This window comes from Ochotona princeps, chromosome 11 (genome assembly GCF_030435755.1).
Source record: "Ochotona princeps isolate mOchPri1 chromosome 11, mOchPri1.hap1, whole genome shotgun sequence".
Lineage (NCBI taxonomy): Eukaryota > Metazoa > Chordata > Mammalia > Lagomorpha > Ochotonidae > Ochotona > Ochotona princeps.
Window position 1 is genome coordinate 4,428,812 of NC_080842.1, and position 21,643 is coordinate 4,450,454.

Below are 21,643 nucleotides of genomic sequence, written 5' to 3' on the forward strand. Positions count from 1 at the left end.
AATGGCTCAACTGGCTAATCCTCCTGCTGCAAGTACCAGCATCCCATATGGGAGTAGGTTCGTGTCCCAGCTGCTCCACTTCCCATCTAGCTCCTTGCTTATGGCCTGGGAGAGCAGTGGAAGATGGCCCAATGCCGTGGAACCCTGCACGCATGTGAGAGACCTGTAAGGATCTCCTGGCTCCTGGCTTCAGACCAGCTCAGCTCTGGTCATTGCAACTACTGAGGGAGTGAACCAGCAGATAGAAGATCTTTGTCTCTTCTCTTTGTAAATCTCCCTTTTTAATAAAAATAATAAATAAATCACTAAAGAAAAATATTTCCGATACAGAGAGAGAGGAGATAAAGAGACAGGTGGAGAGCTTCCTTCTGTGGATTCACTCCCCAAATGGCCGCAAACAGCAGCTAGGACTGGGCCAGGCCAAAGCCAGGAGCCAGAAACTCCATCTGGGTCGCCCATGTGTGGGTCGCCCATGTGTGGGTCCCAAGGACCCAAGCACTTGGGCCATCTTCTGCTGCCTTCCCGGGTGCATTGGCAAGGCGCTGGTTCAGAAGAGGAATATCTAAGAATTCCACTGGTTGATGCTAACAGTGGTTCCCATTGTCACCCCATCTAACCAGTTGCGTCCCAATGAAAGCCCCTCAAGCAGGGTTTTGACTGGGCCTCTGGCCCGCTCTAGTAGGTTCTTCCATTTTCTCTCCCAAGGTTCTTGGCTGGATCTAGCTAAGGGACCTACTGTCCCAACCCTATGTGCTCCTTCCCCCATGCACCCTCCAAAACCTAGCCTAGAGACTTCCCTAGAGCGAGGACAGCAGTAGGTCCTGGTAGGGAGCTGAGGCAGGGAGGACAATGGCTTATCTCCCAGCAACTTCTCAGCCCTCTCTCCCCACACTGGTCCTCCTGTCCTTCCCTCCTCTGCTGTCCCTTCCTCTCCCCCCTCCAGTCCTTTCCCCTCTTAGAATAAAAAGTAAATATCCCATGGCTTTCTCCTCCAGTCCCCTCCCAAATTCTTTGAGCAAGTGCCCTTCCTCCCTCCCCCTTTCTCGCCCTTCTGATCTCCCACTCATCATTTCTCACACATGTGCTTGGGTTCTGGAACGATTTCTTGGCTTCCTCTCACAGCTGGGCTGGAGGCAACACTCAGGGACCCTTTCACCCTTGTCTCCCAGCCCTTCTGCACATCCTGGGGTAGCCCTGAACTTGTTCCAGGTGGTGCTGGTGGAGACAGCCAGGTCCTCCCAGGCCGGAAGGGCAGCACCCATCACAACAGACCAGACAGGTCCTCCTACCCTCTCCCTCACGCTTTCTTTAGCAATACAGCTGACATCTCCCAATGAGGACGATCTTGGCCACTTTGCTTTATTAGGAGTAAAATCAAGGGAAGGGTGGACCTGTGTTATTTCCTTCTCTTTCCCTGCCCCCGCCCCCCCCCCAATATGTATTTATTTAAAAGGTAGAGTTACAAAGACTAAGGGAGAGATGAAATGAGAGAAATTCTTCCACTGGCTGGCTCACTCCCCAAATGGTCAGTCGAAACTCCAACCAGGTAAGCATGGCCATCTTCCACTTCTGTTTCCTTCCCAGGCACATTAGCAGGGAGCCGAATCAAAAGTGGAGCAGCCCGGAACTGGTTTTCTTAGGGGATCCTGGCTTGTGGAAGGTAGGCCTAAGCCACTGTGCCACGGCACAGCCCCAATTTCTAAGAGGTGTCTCCAAAGGCGGCAGCGTGCACATTAGGCTCAGGGTGTGACTGGGGTGGCCTGAGAGGGCTGCAGACTGTCACCTCCCCTGGACTGCGCCTGGCAGAGGCAGGGACGCTTACTGCCAGGAGGGGGACTTCTTTCTGCCCGTTGAATCCCTTTAAAAGCACCTGTCTCTGTTACTCGTCAGAAGGCGTGGGTCAGCTCCCCAGCGTCAGGACCGAGTGGTCCTGGAGAGGTGGACAGTGACCTGGGAAAGCCAGACTCCCAGCAGGAAGCGGGAAGTAGTCTCCCCAGAGGCCCGCACCCAACCAGCTTTCCTCTCCCGAGGAGCAGTGCAGCGGAAACTGGAGGAGCGTCCGGGCTATGACTTGGTAAAAATCTCTGCCAAGCGCGAAGCTGGCGCGGCCACCTTATCCCCATGACGCAGGGAATTGAGCAGTCCCATTGCAATTGTACGGAGTTTTCACTGTTCAATTCCCTTCTAGGAAAAGCTTCTGCATTTTCTTTCTCCTGTGCGTGGGAAAAGGCCCTCTCCGGAGTTTGTGTCGCCGTAGAGCACTTTAGAAGTGCACCCCTCCCCCCGGACATCGGCCTCTTCCGTGAGTCGGGAGCCCCGAGATAGCAGCTGGGCGCGCGATAGAAAGGGAACCTGGGGCCTTTTAGACAGAATGTCTTGAGAAACACAATCCAACCCCGAACCCAGGAACCAGGGCGTGGAGGAGGAGCGGGGTGGGGGGGGGGGGGGCGCACGCGCCCAGAGTCCTGCGCTTGGCCGTCCCCGCCTCTTCCCAAAAGAGGCGTCCTCGAACTTGAGCGCGCGGCGGACCCGACAGGCTCAAAGTCAGCTAGAGGCTCCTCTCGCCGCGTCTGGGCCACCGCGGGTGTCTCTGCTTCCCAGGCTGCGGCGCTTCCCAAGAGCAACGCACTCGGGACAGCCCCCTGGGTGCCGGCGAGCGCGAGCCCGAGCCGCGCCCCCACGCGGCCTGCTGGAGACGCCGGGACGCCGCGATACCCCCGCAGGCGCCGCGTTCCACCCCGTCCCCCTCCAGCCGGGTCCCGCAGGGCGGCCGGTGACAGCCTCCCACCCCTGTCAGCACCACCCGCAGGGGCGGGACGGGAGACGGGCGAGCGGTGAGAGCGAGGCCGCGGAGGAGCAGACAGGGGCGCGGAGAAGTCGCGCCCCCTGGGGGACCCCGAGGCGCGCACGGCCGGGCCGCCGGGTAGGGGACGCGCGCGCGGACAGGCCCGGGCGGCGGGCGCGCGAGCGGGAGGCTCCTTTAAGGCTCTCCCCGCCCACCGGCGGCGCCGGCCTGGGCCCGCCCGCTCTCCCCGCCCCGGGGTCCCGGCGCGAGCGGGGATTGGGTGGGTGCGGCGATCCCTTTGAAGCGGGGCGGCCGATCGGGGCTATTTGACGTGCGGCTCGCGGCCGGCGAAGGTTTTTGTGCAGCTCGCCCGGGCCAGCGGCGGCGGCGGTGGAGGAGGGGAGCTGGCGGACGGGCAGCGGCCGCGGCCCCGCGCTTGAAGCTGCGGAGCGAGCCACCCGCCCGGGAGCTCGTCTCCCGGTGCTCCCCCTCCCTCCCCGCCCCCCCAGCGGCGCTGCCTCCTCCAAATGAGCGATTCGCCCGCTGGATCTAACCCAAGGACACCCGAAAGCAGCGGCGGCAGCAGCGGCGGCGGCGGCGGGAAGAGGCCGGCGGGGCCGGTGGCGGTGTCCCTCTTGCCCCCGGCGGACCCCCCTGCGCCAGGCGAACCGGCTCCCCATCAGGGTCCTGAAGATGCTGAGCGCTCACACCGGCCACCTCCTGCACCCGGAGTACCTGCAGCCGCTGTCCTCCACTCCCGTCAGCCCCATTGAGGTCAGTCGCGCCCGCGCCCCGGTTGCGGCCGGCGGCTCCGAGCCCCTTGGCGGGGAAGTTGGCGGGGGTCGGGGGTAGACTCCGGTGTGATGCCCGAGCCCGGCAACGCTTGGTGGGCCAGGGTGAGGAAGGGGTGCGAAGCAGACGTCCGAGCACACCAGGGTCTCCCCTGGAAGGTTCCTTCTCCCCTGCTCGCCCTCGGTGCTGCTGGAGGCCCGGCGGGGTGCTGTACTTTTCCTCCGGCACCCGTTTTCGGGGCCTGAGGTGAACTTTCGGGAGGGGCCTTCCCTGGCCCGTCCCCCTCCCCAACTCGGTTGGTTCTCTTTGAAGCCCGGAGACCGCCTGGGTCCCGCTCTGCCTCTGCCCCATCCGGTTAGGGCGCACTCGGCCTGCCGCCCGCCCGGGCACCTCATCCCTTTCTTCCTGCCCCTCTCCCCGGGGTGCCCTCCCCGGTCGGGAAGCTGGGCGGGGCCGCGCGGAGAGGGCGCCAACCGCAGGCCCTGCCTCGCCTCCGCGCTTCTCCCTCTCCCAGCTCCTACCCCGCGGGCGGGCGCCAGCGCCCAGAAACCCGTCCCAAGCGAACTTCACCCCCACCCCCGTCCCCCAGCCAAACTTCAAAGCCGGAGTTTCTCCCTGGGCCGGAAGAAAGCGTGTAGCTGAGCTGGCCGGGGGACCAGACCCAGCCCTGAGCCTGGAAAAGTCACTCTGTCCCGTGGTGGCCTCCTGGTGAAGCCCTTCGGCCGCGCCTGGCTCTCCCAGGCCTGGGGCGCACGCAGGCACGAGTGGCGGTTGTGAGCGCGACCCTGGCCTCCCCCTCCTGGTCTCCAGGCCCTGACCGCCCAGTCTAACCCCCTATTACTCTCTTCCCCGCACCCCACCCTTTGCCTCGCTGTCTCCCACAGCTGGACGCCAAAAAGAGTCCATTGGCGCTGCTGGCCCAGACCTGCTCGCAGATCGGCAAGCCCGACCCGCCTCCCTCGTCCAAGCTCAATTCCGTAGCGGCCGCGGCCAGCGGGCTGGGAGCGGACAAGGACCCGGGCCGCTCGGCCCCGGGCGCCGGCTCGGCGGCGGCGGCGCTCAAGCAGCTGGGAGACGCCCCGGCCGAGGACAAGTCCAGCTTCAAGCCCTACTCCAAGGGTGCGGGCGGCGGCGGCGACTCCCGCAAAGACAGCGGCTCCTCCTCGGTGTCGTCCACGTCCTCCTCTTCGTCGTCGTCGTCCTCGTCCCCGGGAGACAAGGCGGGCTTCAGGGTCCCCAGTGCCGCCTGCCCGCCCTTTCCCCCGCATGGAGCGCCAGTGTCGGCTGCGTCCTCGCCCGCCGGCTCCCGGGGCGGCTCCCCGCATCACTCTGACTGCAAGGCTGGCGGCGGGGGAGGCGGCGAGCTGGACAAGAAAGACCAGGAGCCCAAGGCCAGCCCGGAGCCGGCGGCCGTGAGCCGCGGAGGCGGCGCCGGGGGAGAGCCGGGCGTGCACGGCGCCGAGGCGGGGTGTTCCGGGCGCAAGTCGGAGCCGCCCTCGGCCCTGGTGGGCGCCGGCCACGTGGCCCCCGTGTCGCCCTACAAGCCGGGCCACTCGGTGTTCCCGCTGCCGCCGTCCAGCATCGGCTACCACGGCTCCATCGTGGGCGCCTACGCCGCCGGCTACCCGTCCCAGTTCGTGCCTGGCCTGGATCCCAGCAAATCGGGCCTCGTGGGAGGCCAGCTGTCGGGGGGCCTGGGCCTGCCGCCCGGCAAGCCCCCCAGCTCCAGCCCGCTCACGGGGGCCTCCCCGCCCTCGTTCCTGCAGGGATTATGTCGTGACCCCTACTGCCTGGGAGGTTACCACGGCGGTGGCAGCGGCGGCGCCTCCTCGCACCTCGCCGCCGGCGGTTCCAGCTGCTCCACCTGCAGCGCGCACGACCCGGCCGGGCCCAGCCTGAAGGCGGGGGGCTACCCGCTGGTGTACCCGGGCCACCCGCTGCAGCCGGCCGCGCTCTCGTCCAGCGCCGCGGCGCAGGCCGCACTGCCGGGCCACCCGCTCTACACCTACGGCTTCATGCTGCAGAACGAACCGCTGCCACATAGCTGCAACTGGGTGGCGGCCAGCGGGCCGTGCGACAAGCGCTTCGCCACCTCGGAGGAGCTCCTGAGCCACCTGCGGACTCACACGGCCCTGCCCGGCGCGGACAAACTCCTGGCCGCCTACCCCGGGGCGGCCGCCGCCGCAGCAGCAGCAGCAGCAGCCGCCGCCGCCTCGTGCCACCTGCACCTGCCCCCGCCCGCCGCGCCCGGCAGCCCGGGCTCGCTGTCCTTGCGGAGTCCACACACTTTGGGGCTGAGCCGGTACCACCCGTATGGCAAGAGTCACTTGTCCACAGCCGGGAGCCTGGCCGTGCCGTCGCTGCCCACCGCAGGACCCTACTATTCGCCCTACGCGCTCTACGGACAGAGACTGGCTTCGGCCTCGGCGCTCGGGTACCAGTAACGCCGGGGGGACCCCCCAGCCGCGCCCCTGCGCCCACCGCGCCCGCCCCGCTTCTCCGCCCGCTCCCCGCCCCGCGGAAGCCCCCGCCCTCGCAGCGGACTGTGTATTTATTGTTAGCTTACAAGCTGGGAATCTAAGTGCATTAACGGCCCACGCGGGGCGACGGGGTGCCGCAACGCCGGCTTCGTGGGCACCCCACCCGCCACGACGCCCCCGCCCCTGTCTCCGCCTCCTGGCCTTTTTGTTTGTTTCTTCACCCTTAGGTAGAAGTTTTTTAACTTTTTTTTTTTTTACCACCACCCCCCACCCCGCTTGGTTTGGTTTTGGGGGGACTGAGGGGAGCTGGGGTTCCTGCCCGTGTTGAGTTGTCCCTGCCCCGGGGGATTCCTTGCATGCAGCTGCGCCCCCCCACACACACGTCCCCAAGACCCCACACCCCTTCCACTCCCTTTTTTTGCCCCCTCTAGCCCTCCTCTTGCTGGTTTCCATTAGAGTTTCTTGGGGTTTTTTTTTACCCCCTTTGTACCAATAGTGGAGAAGTTTGGGGTTAGCTGGGGGAGGTAACACATTTTGGAGGTGCAGGGAGGACTGGCGCACCTTTGATAGGAAGTCCCGCTGCTGGGCTCCTGCCCAGCGCCCCCCACCCCACCCCACCCCGCTCCATCCCCTCCTGCCCCCTCCCCTACACAGCCTTGCCGGACCCCACCTCAGAGGCCCCCACACACTGCGTCTTTACGGACGCTGTCCCTCCCAGATCTCCTCAGCCACGCCTGCCCAAGTGCATCACGCCGCCCCCGATGGCGTGGGACTTTTTTTTTATTATTTTATTATTATTATTTTTTGCAAAGTGCATTAGAGTCGTCGCGGGGCCAGAGGGGGTGGTGCCCTGAAGCAAATGGATAGAAGGAGTGCTGCTCGGCCTGGGGGCCCCAGGGCTTCTCACACCGTCCCTTGTGAGGTGTGGGGCAGCCGGGAGGGCCCGTGAGGGGTGCAGTCCAGCGCTCCCGTGGTTAAGACTTATTTTGTTAATAAATGGAATACTTGGCTATATTCAGACCGTGGTGTGCGTTTCTTGCCTCGCGCACTGGCCCCCACGCAGATACGCGGCTTTTATGGATTGGATAGCTGATGGCTACTTGCTACAGGCCAGACCAAGTCCCGTACCTCATTCGTGGAGAGTACTCTCCAGAGAACCCCGAATGCTTTCATAGCATGTTTAACCCGGTGATCTGACCCTCGGCCTCACTTCCAAGGCCTCGGCGTGTCCCGGGTGGAAGGCGTTTGTGGAAAGCGGGTTTTCCTCCAGGGCCTTGGTTCCAGGTGCCAGGGCCCGCCATGGGAACGGGGCTGCAGGACTGGGGCGGCCGAGCGGAGACGGTGTGCCTCCGGCGCCATCTGGTGACCGGCAGGAGCGCGGCAGGACGCCCAGCCACCCGACGGCCGCGTGCGCACTGGGCACCCACGCTGCGCACTGGGCACCCACCCTGGCCACCCGGGTGGCGTGAGTCGGTTCTGCTTGCTGTTGTTGCGCTGGCTTTCCTTTACCACTATGGTAGATGCGCCTGCTGCTGGTTGCTGACAGCAGTGCTTTGCAAAGCTTGGGGGGCTCCGGCCTCTTCTGCACACACCCCTACCCGTCCACCCAAGGGTCTCATCTGGAACCAGGTGTGGGGCTTCCTCCACCCGCCCTCCCCGGACTGTTTTCTCCCGTGTTCTTGACTGACACTTGGCTTTCTGCATCCTTGTGCAATCGTCTGTGAGGTGCTGTCCATCGGGGGTGGGGGGCTAGGGGAGTGGAAGATCAGGGTGCCCCGATTCCGGGTACCCGATTCTGCGTCAGTGCTGCCTGGCTCCCGGCCTGGAGTCGGTACCGAGTCGAGTACGTCCCGGCCGCCCGCGCGCTGCAGCACGGCCTCTCGCGCCCTCTGCCGGCCGCCGTCTCCGCATGGCCACCAGCGCTCCAGGCGCAGGGTGGACGCGCCTTCTCTGCAGGTCCTCCTCTGGCACAGTGTGAGCAATGCGAACGTTCGCGTGCACCGTCTGTGTCCGTGTATTCACAGGCAATGTGTATGTGCAGTGCCTGACCGTGTGCAACATGCCGTGTGTGCATGTTGATGTGCAATGTGCAACGTCTGTTGGTGTGCAATGTCCGTTCGTGTGCCATGTGTGTTCATGTGCAGTGTCTGTGTTCACGGGCAGTGTCTGTATGGCTTCAGGTTCGAAGCCCGTAATGGCCACGTTCAGACCTTACTTGGGTCCCAGGGAAAGGAACTGGGGCTGCGGGGCTGCTGGGCTGGTAGAACCCAAGTAAGGCAGAAGCTGGCCATGCTGAGAGCGGGGCCTGCCCAGAGACTGGTACTGTCCTTAGACTGACTGTCAGATTTCTCCGAGTTGCAACTATCGCCATGTTCCAGTATTGCCCACCCCGCTCCCACAAGGCGCTGTGCTTTCCCCATGTCCTCTGTCTGGGCTGCTTCTTCCTTCCCCGCCTCTCCTTCCCCTCACGTGCCTGCAGACACCCTGTTGAGTTTCCGAGGACACGCACTTCTGCAAGGGGACTTCCACTTCGCTGGTGGTTTCCAGGCTCGCCCCTCCCACCCCGTGGGAAAAGAGCAGGAGGAAGAGGCTCCAACTGGTAGACCAGGAGGCCCTTGGGGGAGCGACGGCCAGCCGCATACCCTGGGTGACAGTAAAGACTGGAGAAGTGGGGCTGCGGAGTCTATCCCAGAAAAGGAATGGGTTGCTTTGGGGGTTGAAGGGGAGGTGTGGCTGGGCAGGGAGCTCCAGCCCAGTATCACTATGGCACCCAGGGGGTGAGCCCATCAGGGAAGCAGAGATGTCCTCGGGGCTGGTCAAGTGGGGACTTCCGGGAAGTGGAGGAAGTCACCATGTTGATGGAGTCCCTCTGTCCCCTAGTGTTTCTTTGCAGGATTGATCCATGCAGAGACTCTGACTTGCAGAGTGGCCGCCACCTCCTTCTGCAGGTCCTTCTCTTCCTGACCCCCTCCCTCCTCTCCCCTCCCCTCCCCTCCCCTCCCCCTTCTCTAATCTCTTCCAGGCGCCAGAAATGGGGCCCCAGGAAGGGTGGAACCTGAGACCTGGCTCAGGGTCCTACTTTCACACCTCTCGCCTGGTTATTTTTGTGGCTTCGTGGGCAGCAGTGAGAGGAAGGGAGGAGGAGGAGGGAGAAGACTTACTTTCCTTGTGCTGCCCAAGTGGGAGGCATGGAGCCCTTGACTCTGTCTCCTGGGGCAGGCACTAAAGCCCCTCCTGATGCATGGCCAGCTTATGGTGCGACTCACCTTGCCGTGGCCCCTGTACCACCACAGCCACCATTTCTTGGGGTCAGGAGGGGGCAGGGGTGTTGTAAGCTGGCATTCAGTTCGATTTGCTTTCATACATTTTCTTTTTTTCCAAATAAGTGGTTGAGTGCCTCCGATAATGTATGGTTTAATTTGGAATACTCTGGGTTTGAATTACCATTTTCATAAGGTTGCAGCGTGTGAGTGTGTTACATCATGGAGAAGGAGGAGCGGGCCAGGTTACAAAAGTTCCCCCTGGCTAAGTCCAGGTCACCTAAAGGAAGCCAACCTCCTCCCCCACCCAGGCCTCCCAGCACTCCTAAAACCACCCCCTCAAATAAATAAATAAATAACATGAGACCTTTTAGATTCACCTAATGTGGGGAGTGGGGTCTTGGGGAGTGCCCAGGAACTTTCCCGCCCCCATTATTGCATAACAACAGCCCTGCAGCCAACCCCCACCCTTTTTCAGACCCTGATCCCAGCCCTGCCTCCCCCGGTGGCTGTAGAAACACCAGCTGTCTGTTACTCAAACTCTGACCGAGGAGGAAAAAGCACTGATTATCCAAATACAGTCATTAAAGGGGAAATGTGTTTTTAGGACTGTCAGAGTGATTAATGAGGGCTCGCCGTCTTTGCAAATGCACTTGTTTAGTCTAACTGGCAGCTTCTATTTTCCTATTGATTTATTGCAGCCGTTGCCGGGCCTCGGTGTGTGCGAAGTCAGGGCACTCCACAAATGCACCCTGTCTCAACAGGAAAAGCAGGCACCGGGCTTTGGGTCCGGGAGGGAGTGAGGAAGGGAGGAGCAGCCCCTCCAGTGTCCCTCCTCAGTTCAGTCTTCCTCCTGCCCACTCCCGCCGCCCAGGGAGGGTGCACACACCAACAAAGAAGACATTTAAAACAAAAATCTGCAGCCCGGAGCGGGGAGGAAGCTGCTTACCCTTTGGTCTCTGTCAGTTCCTAGCCAGGCACTCAGCTCCAAGGTCAGCAGAGACTCGCCATGACCCTTAGACAAAGCCTGCCCTATGGTAACCCTCAGCAGGCCCACATTCTCCCCCTCCAGTGCCCTCCCCACCGCGCCCCCTGCCCCAGACCAGCTGTCAACCCCTGGGTCCACCGAGCCCCAGAAAAGGGGACCACGACTCAGAAGCATCTCTGTTGCTTGCCCTGAACTTCAGGGGACGGCAAGAAAGTGGCGCTGTGGGTGTCCCAGGTAGGCTGGTCTGCTTCAGCTGGGACAGAGAACTTTAGGGAGTTGGGGGAAGGACCCTGCTCCAGCCCACCAGGGTTTCAGGAATTCCTGTTTCGTGTCCTCAGTGTGGGGCTAGATGGGTCAGGAGGTACAGAAGGAAGTGGGTAAATGTAACGCCTGATTTTGCCGGAAGAGGTTACAGAGGACAGACAAGATGTGCAGTGAGCCATGAGCCCGGGACCTCTGTCACCAGAGGCGTAATCGCGCATGCGTCGATCCAAACAAGTGCAAAATGGTGCAGGGGTCGGACAGAGAAAGTGCTAACCCCACCTCTCTTGAAAGCCCGAAGGCTAGAGGTGGTGGGAAGGGAACCCCTAAGCCAGTCATTTTCATTCCCAGAGCTGCAAGAAGCAAGCTTAACAGGACCCGGGCCTGACGCCTCTGGCCCGTTCCATCCATTCTTTCCCCAACTTGTCCATCTTCCTAAAAAAAAATCCCCCTCCACATTTGCCTGTCCCAGTTGGTTGTCAGTTCCTCTGCACCCAAGAAAAGCCTTCAGTGACTTCTGGCTTCACAGATGCATTAAGGAGTCTTTTGAAAGGCCAAATCCTAGGACCTGATGCTTGAGAGGCAGGAAAGTGGCCGTGGAAGCAGATAGCAGTAACATATTGTGAACACGGGGACTATCCTGAGAATTCCAGAGTGGCTGGACGTTCCAGAGAGAGAGCAGAAAGAGCACTGAACTGCGACTCCAAAAAGCCAGATCCTCACCCAGCTAGTTCTAAAACCTGGGTGGGTGGGGTGGTTCCCAGGGTGAAGTCGCTGCTTGCAATGCCACATGCCCTGGGTTTAAATCATGACTCCCAGAGCTTCCAATCCAGCTCCCTGCCCTAGGAGGCAACAGAGGACAGGGACCCTGTGCCCGTGTGGGAGCCCCGGAAGAGGCTCTTGGCCCCTGGCTTCAGATCGGCTCAACTCCACCCATTGCAGCCGCCTGGGGAGTGAACCAATGGATGGAAGATCTTTCTCTCCTCCTCTCTGTAGATCTGCCTTTCCAATCTCTTCCTTTCAAGTTGATCAGAAAAAGTCAAATCAACTAAAAAGTCCAGTTGCTGTGTGACCTCCAACAAGTCAATCTACCCCAGCGGGAGTGTGCTGTGAGGGGGGAGGTGGAGGGGGATCAGCCTGGTGAGTTAGGGTACTCTGTCACCTGTCTTAGCCGCACACAAGTCTCAGGTTCAGAAGACCAACTGTGGAAACAAGAGAAGGCTCATGCTGTCACCTCAAGTAGGGGGCGGGAATAGGGGAACACAGGAGGGGCTGTAGCATGTGACTGCCCCCCCTAAAAAGATCCCCCTGCCATGGGCTCATTGACCTGGAAAGATGAGCCAGATAGGTGAAGCCGGTGACTTGGGCACTGTGGGGCACTTACATGGCTTGAAGATGATTAAAAATCATTTTGCAAACTCCCTAAAATTGAAGAAGAAAAAAAAAAAAAAAGATCCTCGCCAAGAATCTTATTTTTTGTAATCTGTGACCCATGGCTTTTGGAAAAACTGGGCTGAAAAAGCAAGAAACGATGTGGTACATGCTCCGAAGGTCCTGCCCAAGTGGTTTGGACAGTTCTGAAATGCTGCATCCGTTTTGCCAGTACAAGGATGATGCAGCCCTCCCAGTGTCCATTGGCTGACATCGTCAACCTCAAGTCTCCTCCATTCACCCGGATTTTTGCTGGGGTGCTCATCCAATGTGCTCTGTTCTGCAATGGTACCCAATGGGCTGCCGTATTGACCACGTACATCAGGGTCTGTGTCCACTGCTCTGCCTTTCCCATTGAGGAGGACGCCTGGGAGAGGTGACCCGGGCCCCACAGAACCCCACCTCCCCACCCCTTGGGACACACAAACCGGGCACCCACCATGCAGGTGGGCCCTAGGACCCAAGCCAGGCGACCTGAGCCCTGCCGGATCTCCTGCCCGCGGGGCTCACGAACCCAGCACCCACCGTGCAGGTGAGCCAAGATACCCAGACCAGAAATTGTGCCTTAAAAAAAATATATATATATATGAAAGGCAGAATTACAGAGAATTCGCTGTAGAAAATTCCACAGAGGAGAAATAGAGAGAAATGGCTCACTCCCCTAATGGCCACAACAGCTGGGACTAAGCCAGGCTGAAGCCAGGAGTCAGAAGCTTCATCCAGATCTCCTACAGGGTTGCAGAGTCCCAAGGACTTGGGCCATCCTCCACCGCTTTCCCAGGTGCATGAGCAGGGAGCTGGATGGGAAATGGAGCAGCCCGGACTTGAACTGGTGCCTACGCAGGGTGCCCACATCACAGGGAAACACTGGCCTTCTCTCGGGGGACTTGCTGGCAGTCACCAGCAAGTGGTGAATGTGGCGATGGATGTGAGGCAGAGGTGTACATCCCTGGGGCTCTGTGGACCCTGTGACCCTTGTTAGGATCAGCTGGAGGATGCAGTGGTGACAAACAACCCAGCCATTTCTGTGTATTCTCCGTCAAACAAAGGACTTGGTCTTCCGCTTACACTTCCTCTCGGTGGTGGGCTGACAGGGGCCTCCACTGGCCCTGCCCCACCGAGAGAAGCATAAGGCAGGAGGGCGTTTGGTGCGGTGGTGAACCGGCCTCTTGGGATGTCTGCCTTCTGTGCCATGGCACCTTATCCAAGCCAGGGTTCCTGCTTTTACCCACCCTGGGAGTGGGGAGAAGGTGGGGGGTAGAGACACTGGCTCCCATAGCTGGGTTGCTGCTTCCCATCTGGGAGACCTGCACTGAATTCCAAAATCCTGGTTTTGATCTGGCTGTGGCAGGCATCTGGGGAGTGAACCTGCAGCTGGATGATTTCATCCTTTCACAAAAGCTAAAAACAAAGAATGTATATGAAGGTGGCTATAACCAGGCACTGGCTGCCACAGCTGTGCCTGTGGCACAGCTGGAGGGGCGGGGGCAAGCAGACGGCAAGTGGGGACCACAGCCTGGTGAGGCTCCCCTGCAGCAGCTGCTGGGGTCTCTGAGCTCAGCAAAGGGCTGCTTAGGTCCAGCCTCACTCTCCTCCCTCAAAGTTGGCTAACTGGGGATGCCCACCTGCACAAATCCCACACAGCACCAGCCAGTGCAGGTTTGGGAGAGATTTCTGGGGACCATAGTTTGGGTCTCACCAAGTTGACTCAGAGTCGTCCCTGCACCTGTGCCATGAGATGACTCACACCCCTCAGCAGACAGAGGAGAAAGAGCTGGAGACGCAGGCCCCCAGGCCCGTAGCTCACTGCCCCTCTTGGCCATCTGGCCAAAGCTGACCCACAAACCTTCCTACCCCACATGGGCACAGGTTGCCCCTGGCTCCCAGGTCGGAACTGTGTCCCACCAGACATTGTCTTCACACCATCCAACCTACCCTTCTTCCAAGCTCACTTTACATAGAGGGCCGGCTGGAGCACCCTCTTCCTCCCCGCTCCAGGCACCTGTGGCTCCTACCAACGCTCCTCAGCAGGAACTGCAACTGTGGACTTCAAAACACCTGCCAGCTTACGCATGGCAACAAGCCCCTCTGACAAAGAGGGAGACCTTTGACCCACTGGACAACGCTCCCACCTGTGAGAGCTACAGAAAGCTCAGATCCATGGGGCACCTGGCATGATCAGTGGGCACTGACTGATAGCCAGGGCCATCTGTAGCGTGTGCTTCAACACAAGGGGAAATGTCTGGGCCGCGGGAAGCAGGTATGAGCCAGGTCCTACCCTCACACGGATTGGGAGCCAACTGTGTGCCAGGTGCCTTGCATATAAGCTGCCACTCAACCCCAACAGCTGTCCCAGTGGCAGCAAGTGGAGGACTGGACACTGGTCACTGGGTCGGCAGGCTCCACAGCCAGAGTAAGATCACACTGAGTCTCTCCATTGACTAAGCCCTGTGTTCCACCGCTGAGGCCATGGGGGACTGTGGCCAATTGACAGACCACATGACAGCATGCAGCCAAGGACACGGCCCAGGGGCTCCCCCAAACTAGATGGAACAGGTCTCTATCTGAGTCTCCCCACAGCTCCCCCTGGCACCATGCATTGGGCCTGCTTGTAATCTGGGAGAAACAGTACCAGGTATCAGATCCAAGCGGATGCTCTAGTCGGAATGCATACCCTCCAGAACTCAGATGTTGGGAGCTTAATCCCCAAACCTGTGTGTTCATGGAGCTTGGAGGTGGGACCCGTGGAAGGGAGTTAGGGGTCACGCGCGTTCATGAGGGTGGATCAGCAGCCTTTTTCTTTTAAAGATGTATTATTTTTGGGCCCAGCACAGTAGCCTAGCGGCTAAAGTCCTCTCCTTGAATGAGCCGAGATCCCCCGTGGGAACCGGTTCTAATCCCAGCAGCCCAGCTTCTCATCCAGCTCCCTGCTTATGGCCTGGAAAAGCAGTTGAGGATTGCCCAAAGCCTTGGGACCCTGCACCCGCGTGGGAGACCCAGAGGAGGTTCCTGGCTCCTGGCTTCGGATCGGCTCAGCTCCAGCCGTTGCAGCCACTTGAGGAGTGAATCAGCAGACAGAAGATCTTCCTCTCTTTTTCTCCTCCTCTGTAAATCTGATTTTGCAGTAAAAATAAATAAATCTTTTTAAAAAGATTTATTCATTTTTATTGGAAAGGCAGAGTTACAAAGAAACAGAGAGACAGAAGAAGATCTTCCACTGGCTGGTTCACTCCCCAAACAGCTGCAATGGTTGGAGCTGGGTTGGTCTGAAAACTAGGAGCCAGGAGCTCCTTCCAGGTCTCCCATGTGGGTGCAGGGTCCAAAGACTTGAGCCATCCTCTACTGCTTTCCCAGAGAGTAAGCAGGCACCTAGGATGAAAAGTGGAGCAGCCAGGACATAAATCCGGTGCCCATATGGGATGCCAGGGTCCCGGGCGGAGGATATGTCCTATTGTGACGTGGTGCCAGTCCCTTCAGCATCTTTCTGAGAAAAGGAAGAGGGGCCAACGTCATGCTGCAGTGGGTTAATCTGCCACTTGTGGCTGCCCCGCTTCTGATCCAGCTCCCTGCCAATGAGCCCAGGAAGGCAGGGGAGGATGCCCCAGATCCTTGGGCCCCTGCACCCGTGAGAGACTGGAGGAGGCTCCTGGCTCCTGGCTTCTAGGCCCTTGTGGCTATGTGGAGAACGATCCAATAGATGGAAGCTCTCGCTCTCTCCCTGCCTTTCAAATAAGCAAGTGTTTCAAAGGAGGAGGAAAAGGGGGCCTGAGCCCCTGCCTCACTAAGGGATGCATCCACCAGGTTAGGGAGGCAGACCTTCGCCAGAAGCCGAGCAGGTGCTGAAGCCATTCCTTGGCCTTCCCAGCCCTCACAGCTGTGTCCTCAATAAACCTCTCCTTTTTTTTTTTTTTTTTTGCAGGTTTTTTTTTTTTAATATTGGAAAGTCAGATATACAGAGAGAAGGAGACAGAGAGAAAGATCTTCCACCCATTGATTCACTCCCCAAGCTGTTGCCACAGCTGGATCTACGCCAATCTGAAGTCAGAAGCCCAGAGTCTCTTCTGGGTCTCCCATGTGGGTGTAGGGTCCCAAGGCTTTGGGCCATCCTCAACTGCTTTCCCAGATCACAAACAGGGGGTTGGATGGGAAGCGGGGCTGCCAGAACATGAATCAGCACCCACATAGGATCCCAGCACGTGCAAGGAAAGGACTATTAGCTGCTAGGCTACTGCACCAGGTCCAAACCTCTCTTTACAGATTGCCTGGCCCGGATGAAGATAGGGACTCAGAGAAGGTGTCTGGTGTTTAGAGCACCCTGGTGGGGGCGGGGTGCTGGGGGGGCTGGAAGGGCTGCATAGCCCTGAGGCCAGGGCGGGACTGGGAGCAAGCTCTCCAGCACACGCCGAGCAGCTTCTGCTTGAACCTGGCACCTGGCACCTGGCAGGATCACTTGGGGAAGACCGACCACACACACACACACACACACGGGGTGGCCTCCCAGGCTCACACTGAGAAGTAGTATGATCCAGGAGGCACGGCACTCCCTGCAAAGTGGGTCGTGAACTTGCTCCACACTGCTGGCCCCAAGTCCCTGGCACAGCCCCAGGGGCTCTCCCGTGCCCAGGGCCACCATCATGGCTCTGTCCCCGCTACCTGCAAGCCTTGGGGAGGCCTGGTGAGAGGCGTCTAGGAACCCACGAGCAGTCTTCCCTCTGGTTCCTTTTTAGATTCTTCCCTGACCCCTGCCCTGCTCCCCCACCAACACACACACACACCTGCTGTAGACAGCCTCCCCCCACTCCATCCCGGCCACACCCTCCCTCTGGGTCCCTCCCCCAACACGCACGCACACTTACACACACTTACACACACTCCCCTCCCCTCTCCTCCCCTCCCTCCTCTGCCCCTTCCCCTCCATTTGTTTCAATGAACAGCCCCTTTTATCTATTCTGTAGGTACAAATGAAGCTGTCAAATTTGATCAGGCGCTTGATATGACAGGCTGTGGGAGTCAGGACCCCTGGAACAGAGTGGGCCTTGTCTGTCACAGCCCGCCTGACACTTCCCATAATGCCCGGACTGATGAGATTCTGAGTAGGGCCCAGCACATTTTCAACTCTATTTTGGGTGAAAACCCTTCTTGAAAGATCTTGAAAGGAGCTGGCAGCTCAGCCGCCTGGATGATTAATGAGGGCTGGCTTCGTTGGATGGGCCTCTCCTGGTGCCAACAGCCTTGCTCCCTACAGGCCAAAACGTGCTGCGGAGACACCCCCAGCGCTCCCTACTCCCCCGAGCTCCCGGAACCCCCGCTCCCCACCAAGCCACCACCGCCACCCCGAAGCCACGCATCTCTCCTTCCAGAGTCGCCTCTGCACGTGGAAAAAAAGTTGAGCATTGGCAGTACCTCCAGCTGAGGCCAACCTTGAGGGAGCAGAGGCCCCTGCACAGCTCAGCAGAGCTGGGGAGGGGGGTGTTGGGGAGGGGAACCGGGCGGACGTGGCCAGAGCACTGGGGACAGGGATCAAGCGTTGCTGGAGTCCCCGCACCTGCTGCAGCTCAGGAATGCCAGTGGACACAGAAGCCTCGGGTGTCTCCAGGCCTCCAGAGGGACACAACAGCCCAGCCCCTGCTTCTCACAAACAGCTAGTTAAGAAAATAATGATAGTTTGGAAGGCAGAGTTACAGAGAGAGAAAGAGAGGTCTTCTGGCTGCTGCCTAGAGCTCTAGAGGTCTTCACTTCTGCCTAGAGCTCCCACGTGGATGCAGGAGCCCGAGTACTTGGTCCATCTTCTTCTGTCTTTCCAGGAACATTAGTGGGGAGCTGCATGAGAAGCAGAGGAGCCGGGACTTGAACCAGCCGCCATGGGGATACCAGCGTCATAACCTGCCATGCCACACCCCCTGCCCCACAGAACAGTTCTTGATGGGCCAGCAGCACCTATGTGATGCAAGTTTAGCATCTTTGGCCTCAAGATACCGCCTCCTTGTCATGTTCACAATCAGAGAGTTGTCCCTGGCAATTTTGAACATCCCCAAAGGGTTGGCAATGACACTACCTGGGTCGCTGTGACTTGACAGCCAAGCCACCTCCGTCCCTCCGGCCCCTCAAACCGCATTAGCAGGGAGAGCTGCATGGAAGAGGGGGAGGGAAGAGAGTAGCTCCCACCCCTCTCCTTCCTTGCTGCCCCAAGCCATCTGCGCTAAATAAATCCCATGTTGTTTCCTCCCTTGGAGGGTTTCATGCCTTCCCTGGCAGGTTGCCACACCTCTACACTTGGGGAAAAGAACAGTACCCAAAACATTTGTGGGGCAGGGGAGGCATCCAGCTCAGAATCCTATAGAAACTGGTGCTAGGGGCCCTGCACAATGGCCTAGTGGCTAAAGTCCTCGCCTTGAACGCCCCAGGATCCCATATGGGCACTGGTTCTAATCCCGGCAGCCCTGCTTCCCATCCAGCTCCCAGCTTGTGGCCTGGGAAAGCAGTTGAGCACGGCCCAAACCCTTGGGATTCTGCACCTGTGTGGGAGACCTGGAGCAGATTCCTGGCTCCTGGCTTCGGCTTGGCGCAGCACTGGCTGGCAGTTGCACCCACTTGGAGAGTGAACCATCGGACGGAAGATCTTCCTCTCTGTCTCTCCTCCTCTCTGTATATCTGACTTTGCAATAAAAATAAATAAATCTTAAAAAAAAAGAAGAAGAAGAACGAAACCGGTGCTATAGCCAGTGGAGGACATTGATGGGTTAGGAACCCAGCATTATCATTTTTGGAGACAACCACAGATTTTTTGTTCAAGCCAGGTTTGGGGTCTAAGATTTCTGACAGGAGGAGCTGCTGAGTCCCTCTGACTAGGCACTCCATCTGGACCAGGGCCAGGCCATGAAGGAGAGCTCGCAGGAACCACTGTCCTCGCTGCCCATCTCCCGAGAGACAGAGAGACCCCACGGGTGCCCCACCCAGACCCCTAAGCAAAAAGCATCCAATGGACCCAGGATGACAGAAAAGCTTATTTGGCACACACACACACAAATTGAAACTTATACATAACTTATTATTTTAAAATCTTATGTATCTATTTGAAAGGCAGTTACAGCGAGAGAGGGAGAGACAGAGAGTTCACTCCCCAAATGAACATAATCACAGCCGAGCCCGGCCAAAGCCAGGAGCCAAGAATTTCGTCCTGATTGCCCATGCGGGTAGCATGGTTCCAAACACTTGAACCATCTTCCACTGCTTGTCCCAGGCCATGAGTAGGGCGTGGGATCAAAAGTGAAGAGCCGAGACTTGAACTGGCGCCCACATGGATGCAGTATCTCAGGAGACACTTTCTTTTTTTTTTTTTTTTTTTAAGATTTTATTGTTATTGGAAAGCCGGATATACAGAGAGGAGGAGAGACAGAGAGGAAGATCTTCCATCCGATGTTTTTACTCCCCAAGTGAGCCGCAATGGCTGGTGTGCGCCTATCCGAAGCCGGGAACCAGGAACCTCTTCCGGGTCTCCCACGCGGGTGCAGGGTCCCAAATCCTTGGGCCGTCCTCAACTGCTTTCCCAGGCCACAAGCAGGGAGCTGGATGGGAAGTGGAGCTGCCGGGACTAGAACCGGTGCCCATATGGGATCCCGGGGCGTTCAAGGCGAGGACTTTAGCCGCTAGGCCACGTCGCCGGGCCCAGGAGACACTTTCACCCAGCAGGCTGCAATGCCGGCCCCAGTGTGTAACTTCCATAGCATGTACTTGAACATGACCTTTGTGAACATGTCTTCAATGCACGCATTGCAAGTTGCTCTCCACCCAAGTAAACATCTCTGTACTCCACTCCCCAACCCTGTTTAGTACCCTCAGAGTCTATGCAGAGGGCGTGCCAAGGTCAGGAGGGGCCATGCTGGAAACACGGCCTGCAGGCCAACCACCGTCAGCTCGGTGGGAGGGCAAAGTGTTCCCAGCGGGAAAAACCATGTGTGAACTTGAGCCGGATCCCGGTATGAAGGGGCTTTCCCTTTTAGGAGGGCCAAAACTCAGCAACTCGGGACAGCTCAGAAGAAGTGGGGGAAGCTGGGGGAGGAGAGGCGAGAGAGGGGGAAGAGAGGGGGAAGCCGGGAGGGCAAAGCCAGGGAAGGCGCCGCTCATCTGCTCCTCCAGGTGTGACGTCAGAGTGGCAGGCCAGAGAGAGGTGGGGGAAGGGGTGCTGAGGCCGTGCCACCCAGGGTCTCCCCAGTGGGACGCTGAGGCGAGGAGAGCTGCTGTCAGAGACAAAGTCAGGGTCTCCCAGACCCATGGGTACGTAATGACAAGATTCTCTCCAGGGCTGAGACCTCGGGGCCTGGGAGGGGACTCTGCTTCTCTCTCCCAGAAACACAACTCTTTTTGGAAAAGATGAATTTATTAATTTAAAATGCGATGTAACAGAGAAAGGAGAGAGAGCGTGCGCTCTTCCATTCATTGGTCCACTCCCCAGTCGGCTGCAACAGGCAGGGTTGAGCCAGGCCCGAACCAGGGGTCTCTCACCTCCGTGGCGCGAACCCAAGCACTTGGGCCATCTTCTGCTGCTTTCCCAGGCTCATTAGCAGGGAGGACAGGCAGCCACACAGGGTGCTGGTGTTGCAGACAAAGGCTTAAACTGCTGACCCACAATGCGAACCCTTGCCAATGTCTTTGAACTAGGGAGAGAATCAAGGTGAATCAAGGTGAGAACAAAATCAAAGAGCAGTCAGCAAAGAGACTGGATGTACGCCATCTGCTGGTGGCCCGGGGAGCAGTTACTCCCAACCCTTCTGTCGTTGGTCGCCCCATGTCCAGCATGGCCAGTCTGACGACTCCAGTGGTCGCAACTAGCCCTGGAGATGGGCGGAGGACACCTGCCATGGATGGGACAGTCTATCTCACCCGCTTCTTCTCTCAACCTGCCACTGGTGCCCAATGTCGCCACCCACCCAGACCCATTCCTTGGAGCTAAGGAATAGAAGTCCACGAAGAAATCAAACAGCATGAAAATGTGCCCAGGGACAAGTGGGAGGGGGAAAGACACCTGGTACCTACATGGGCGTCCATCACCCCTGACTCAGACACAGCCAACATCTGGTGAACCAGACAGGATCGGCAGGGGACATGAACCATAAGGTAACTGAGGGCTGAGACGGAGCCAGGTCGGTCAGGGAAGGCTCAGACAACCTTGGGGGAGGAAGGACCTGGTCATGGGCAGCACACAGCCCAGGGTTCTCAGGGCAGGTTCTGGGATGCACAGGTGGCAGGAGAAATGGCTGTAAGTCTGCATTCCAAAGACAAGCTAAGCTGTGCCGTCTGTCCTTCAAAGGAGCCTACACATCCAGGGTAAACTCGCTCCCCCCACCACCACCTGCCGACTCCTGCTCCCCCCACCACCACCTGCAGAACCCCCACATCTAGCAGCTGCCAAGTAGCAAGGGGGAAGGACCACGCATCCCAGTCATGCCCAGCGGTGGGCATGGGATGCAACCCAGTTCCTTTCTGGCTTCCAGGATTTCTTGGGGGAATAAAAGGAATTTTCCTGGCCTGTTAGGCCAGAATACATATTAAATTTTTTTTTTCAAAAAAAAAAAAAAGCTACATAAAATAGGCCTAAGAGGCAAAGAAAGTGGGGGCCTTTTGGCAATTTCTGCCATTCCTCTATGAC

The 21,643-nt window shown here is 58.8% G+C and overlaps 1 protein-coding gene across 1 annotated transcript; it reads left to right on the forward strand.

Moving 5' to 3' along the window:
• Window positions 1–3,078: 3,078 nt before the first annotated feature.
• ZNF703 (zinc finger protein 703) lies at window positions 3,079–6,302 on the forward strand. The gene is given in 3 exon segments (XM_004598501.4): window positions 3,079–3,435; window positions 3,437–3,559; window positions 4,462–6,302. Coding segments are annotated over 3 exon segments (1,806 nt in total). The 5' UTR covers window positions 3,079–3,312; the 3' UTR covers window positions 6,022–6,302.
• The last annotated feature ends 15,341 nt before the right edge of the window (window positions 6,303–21,643 follow it).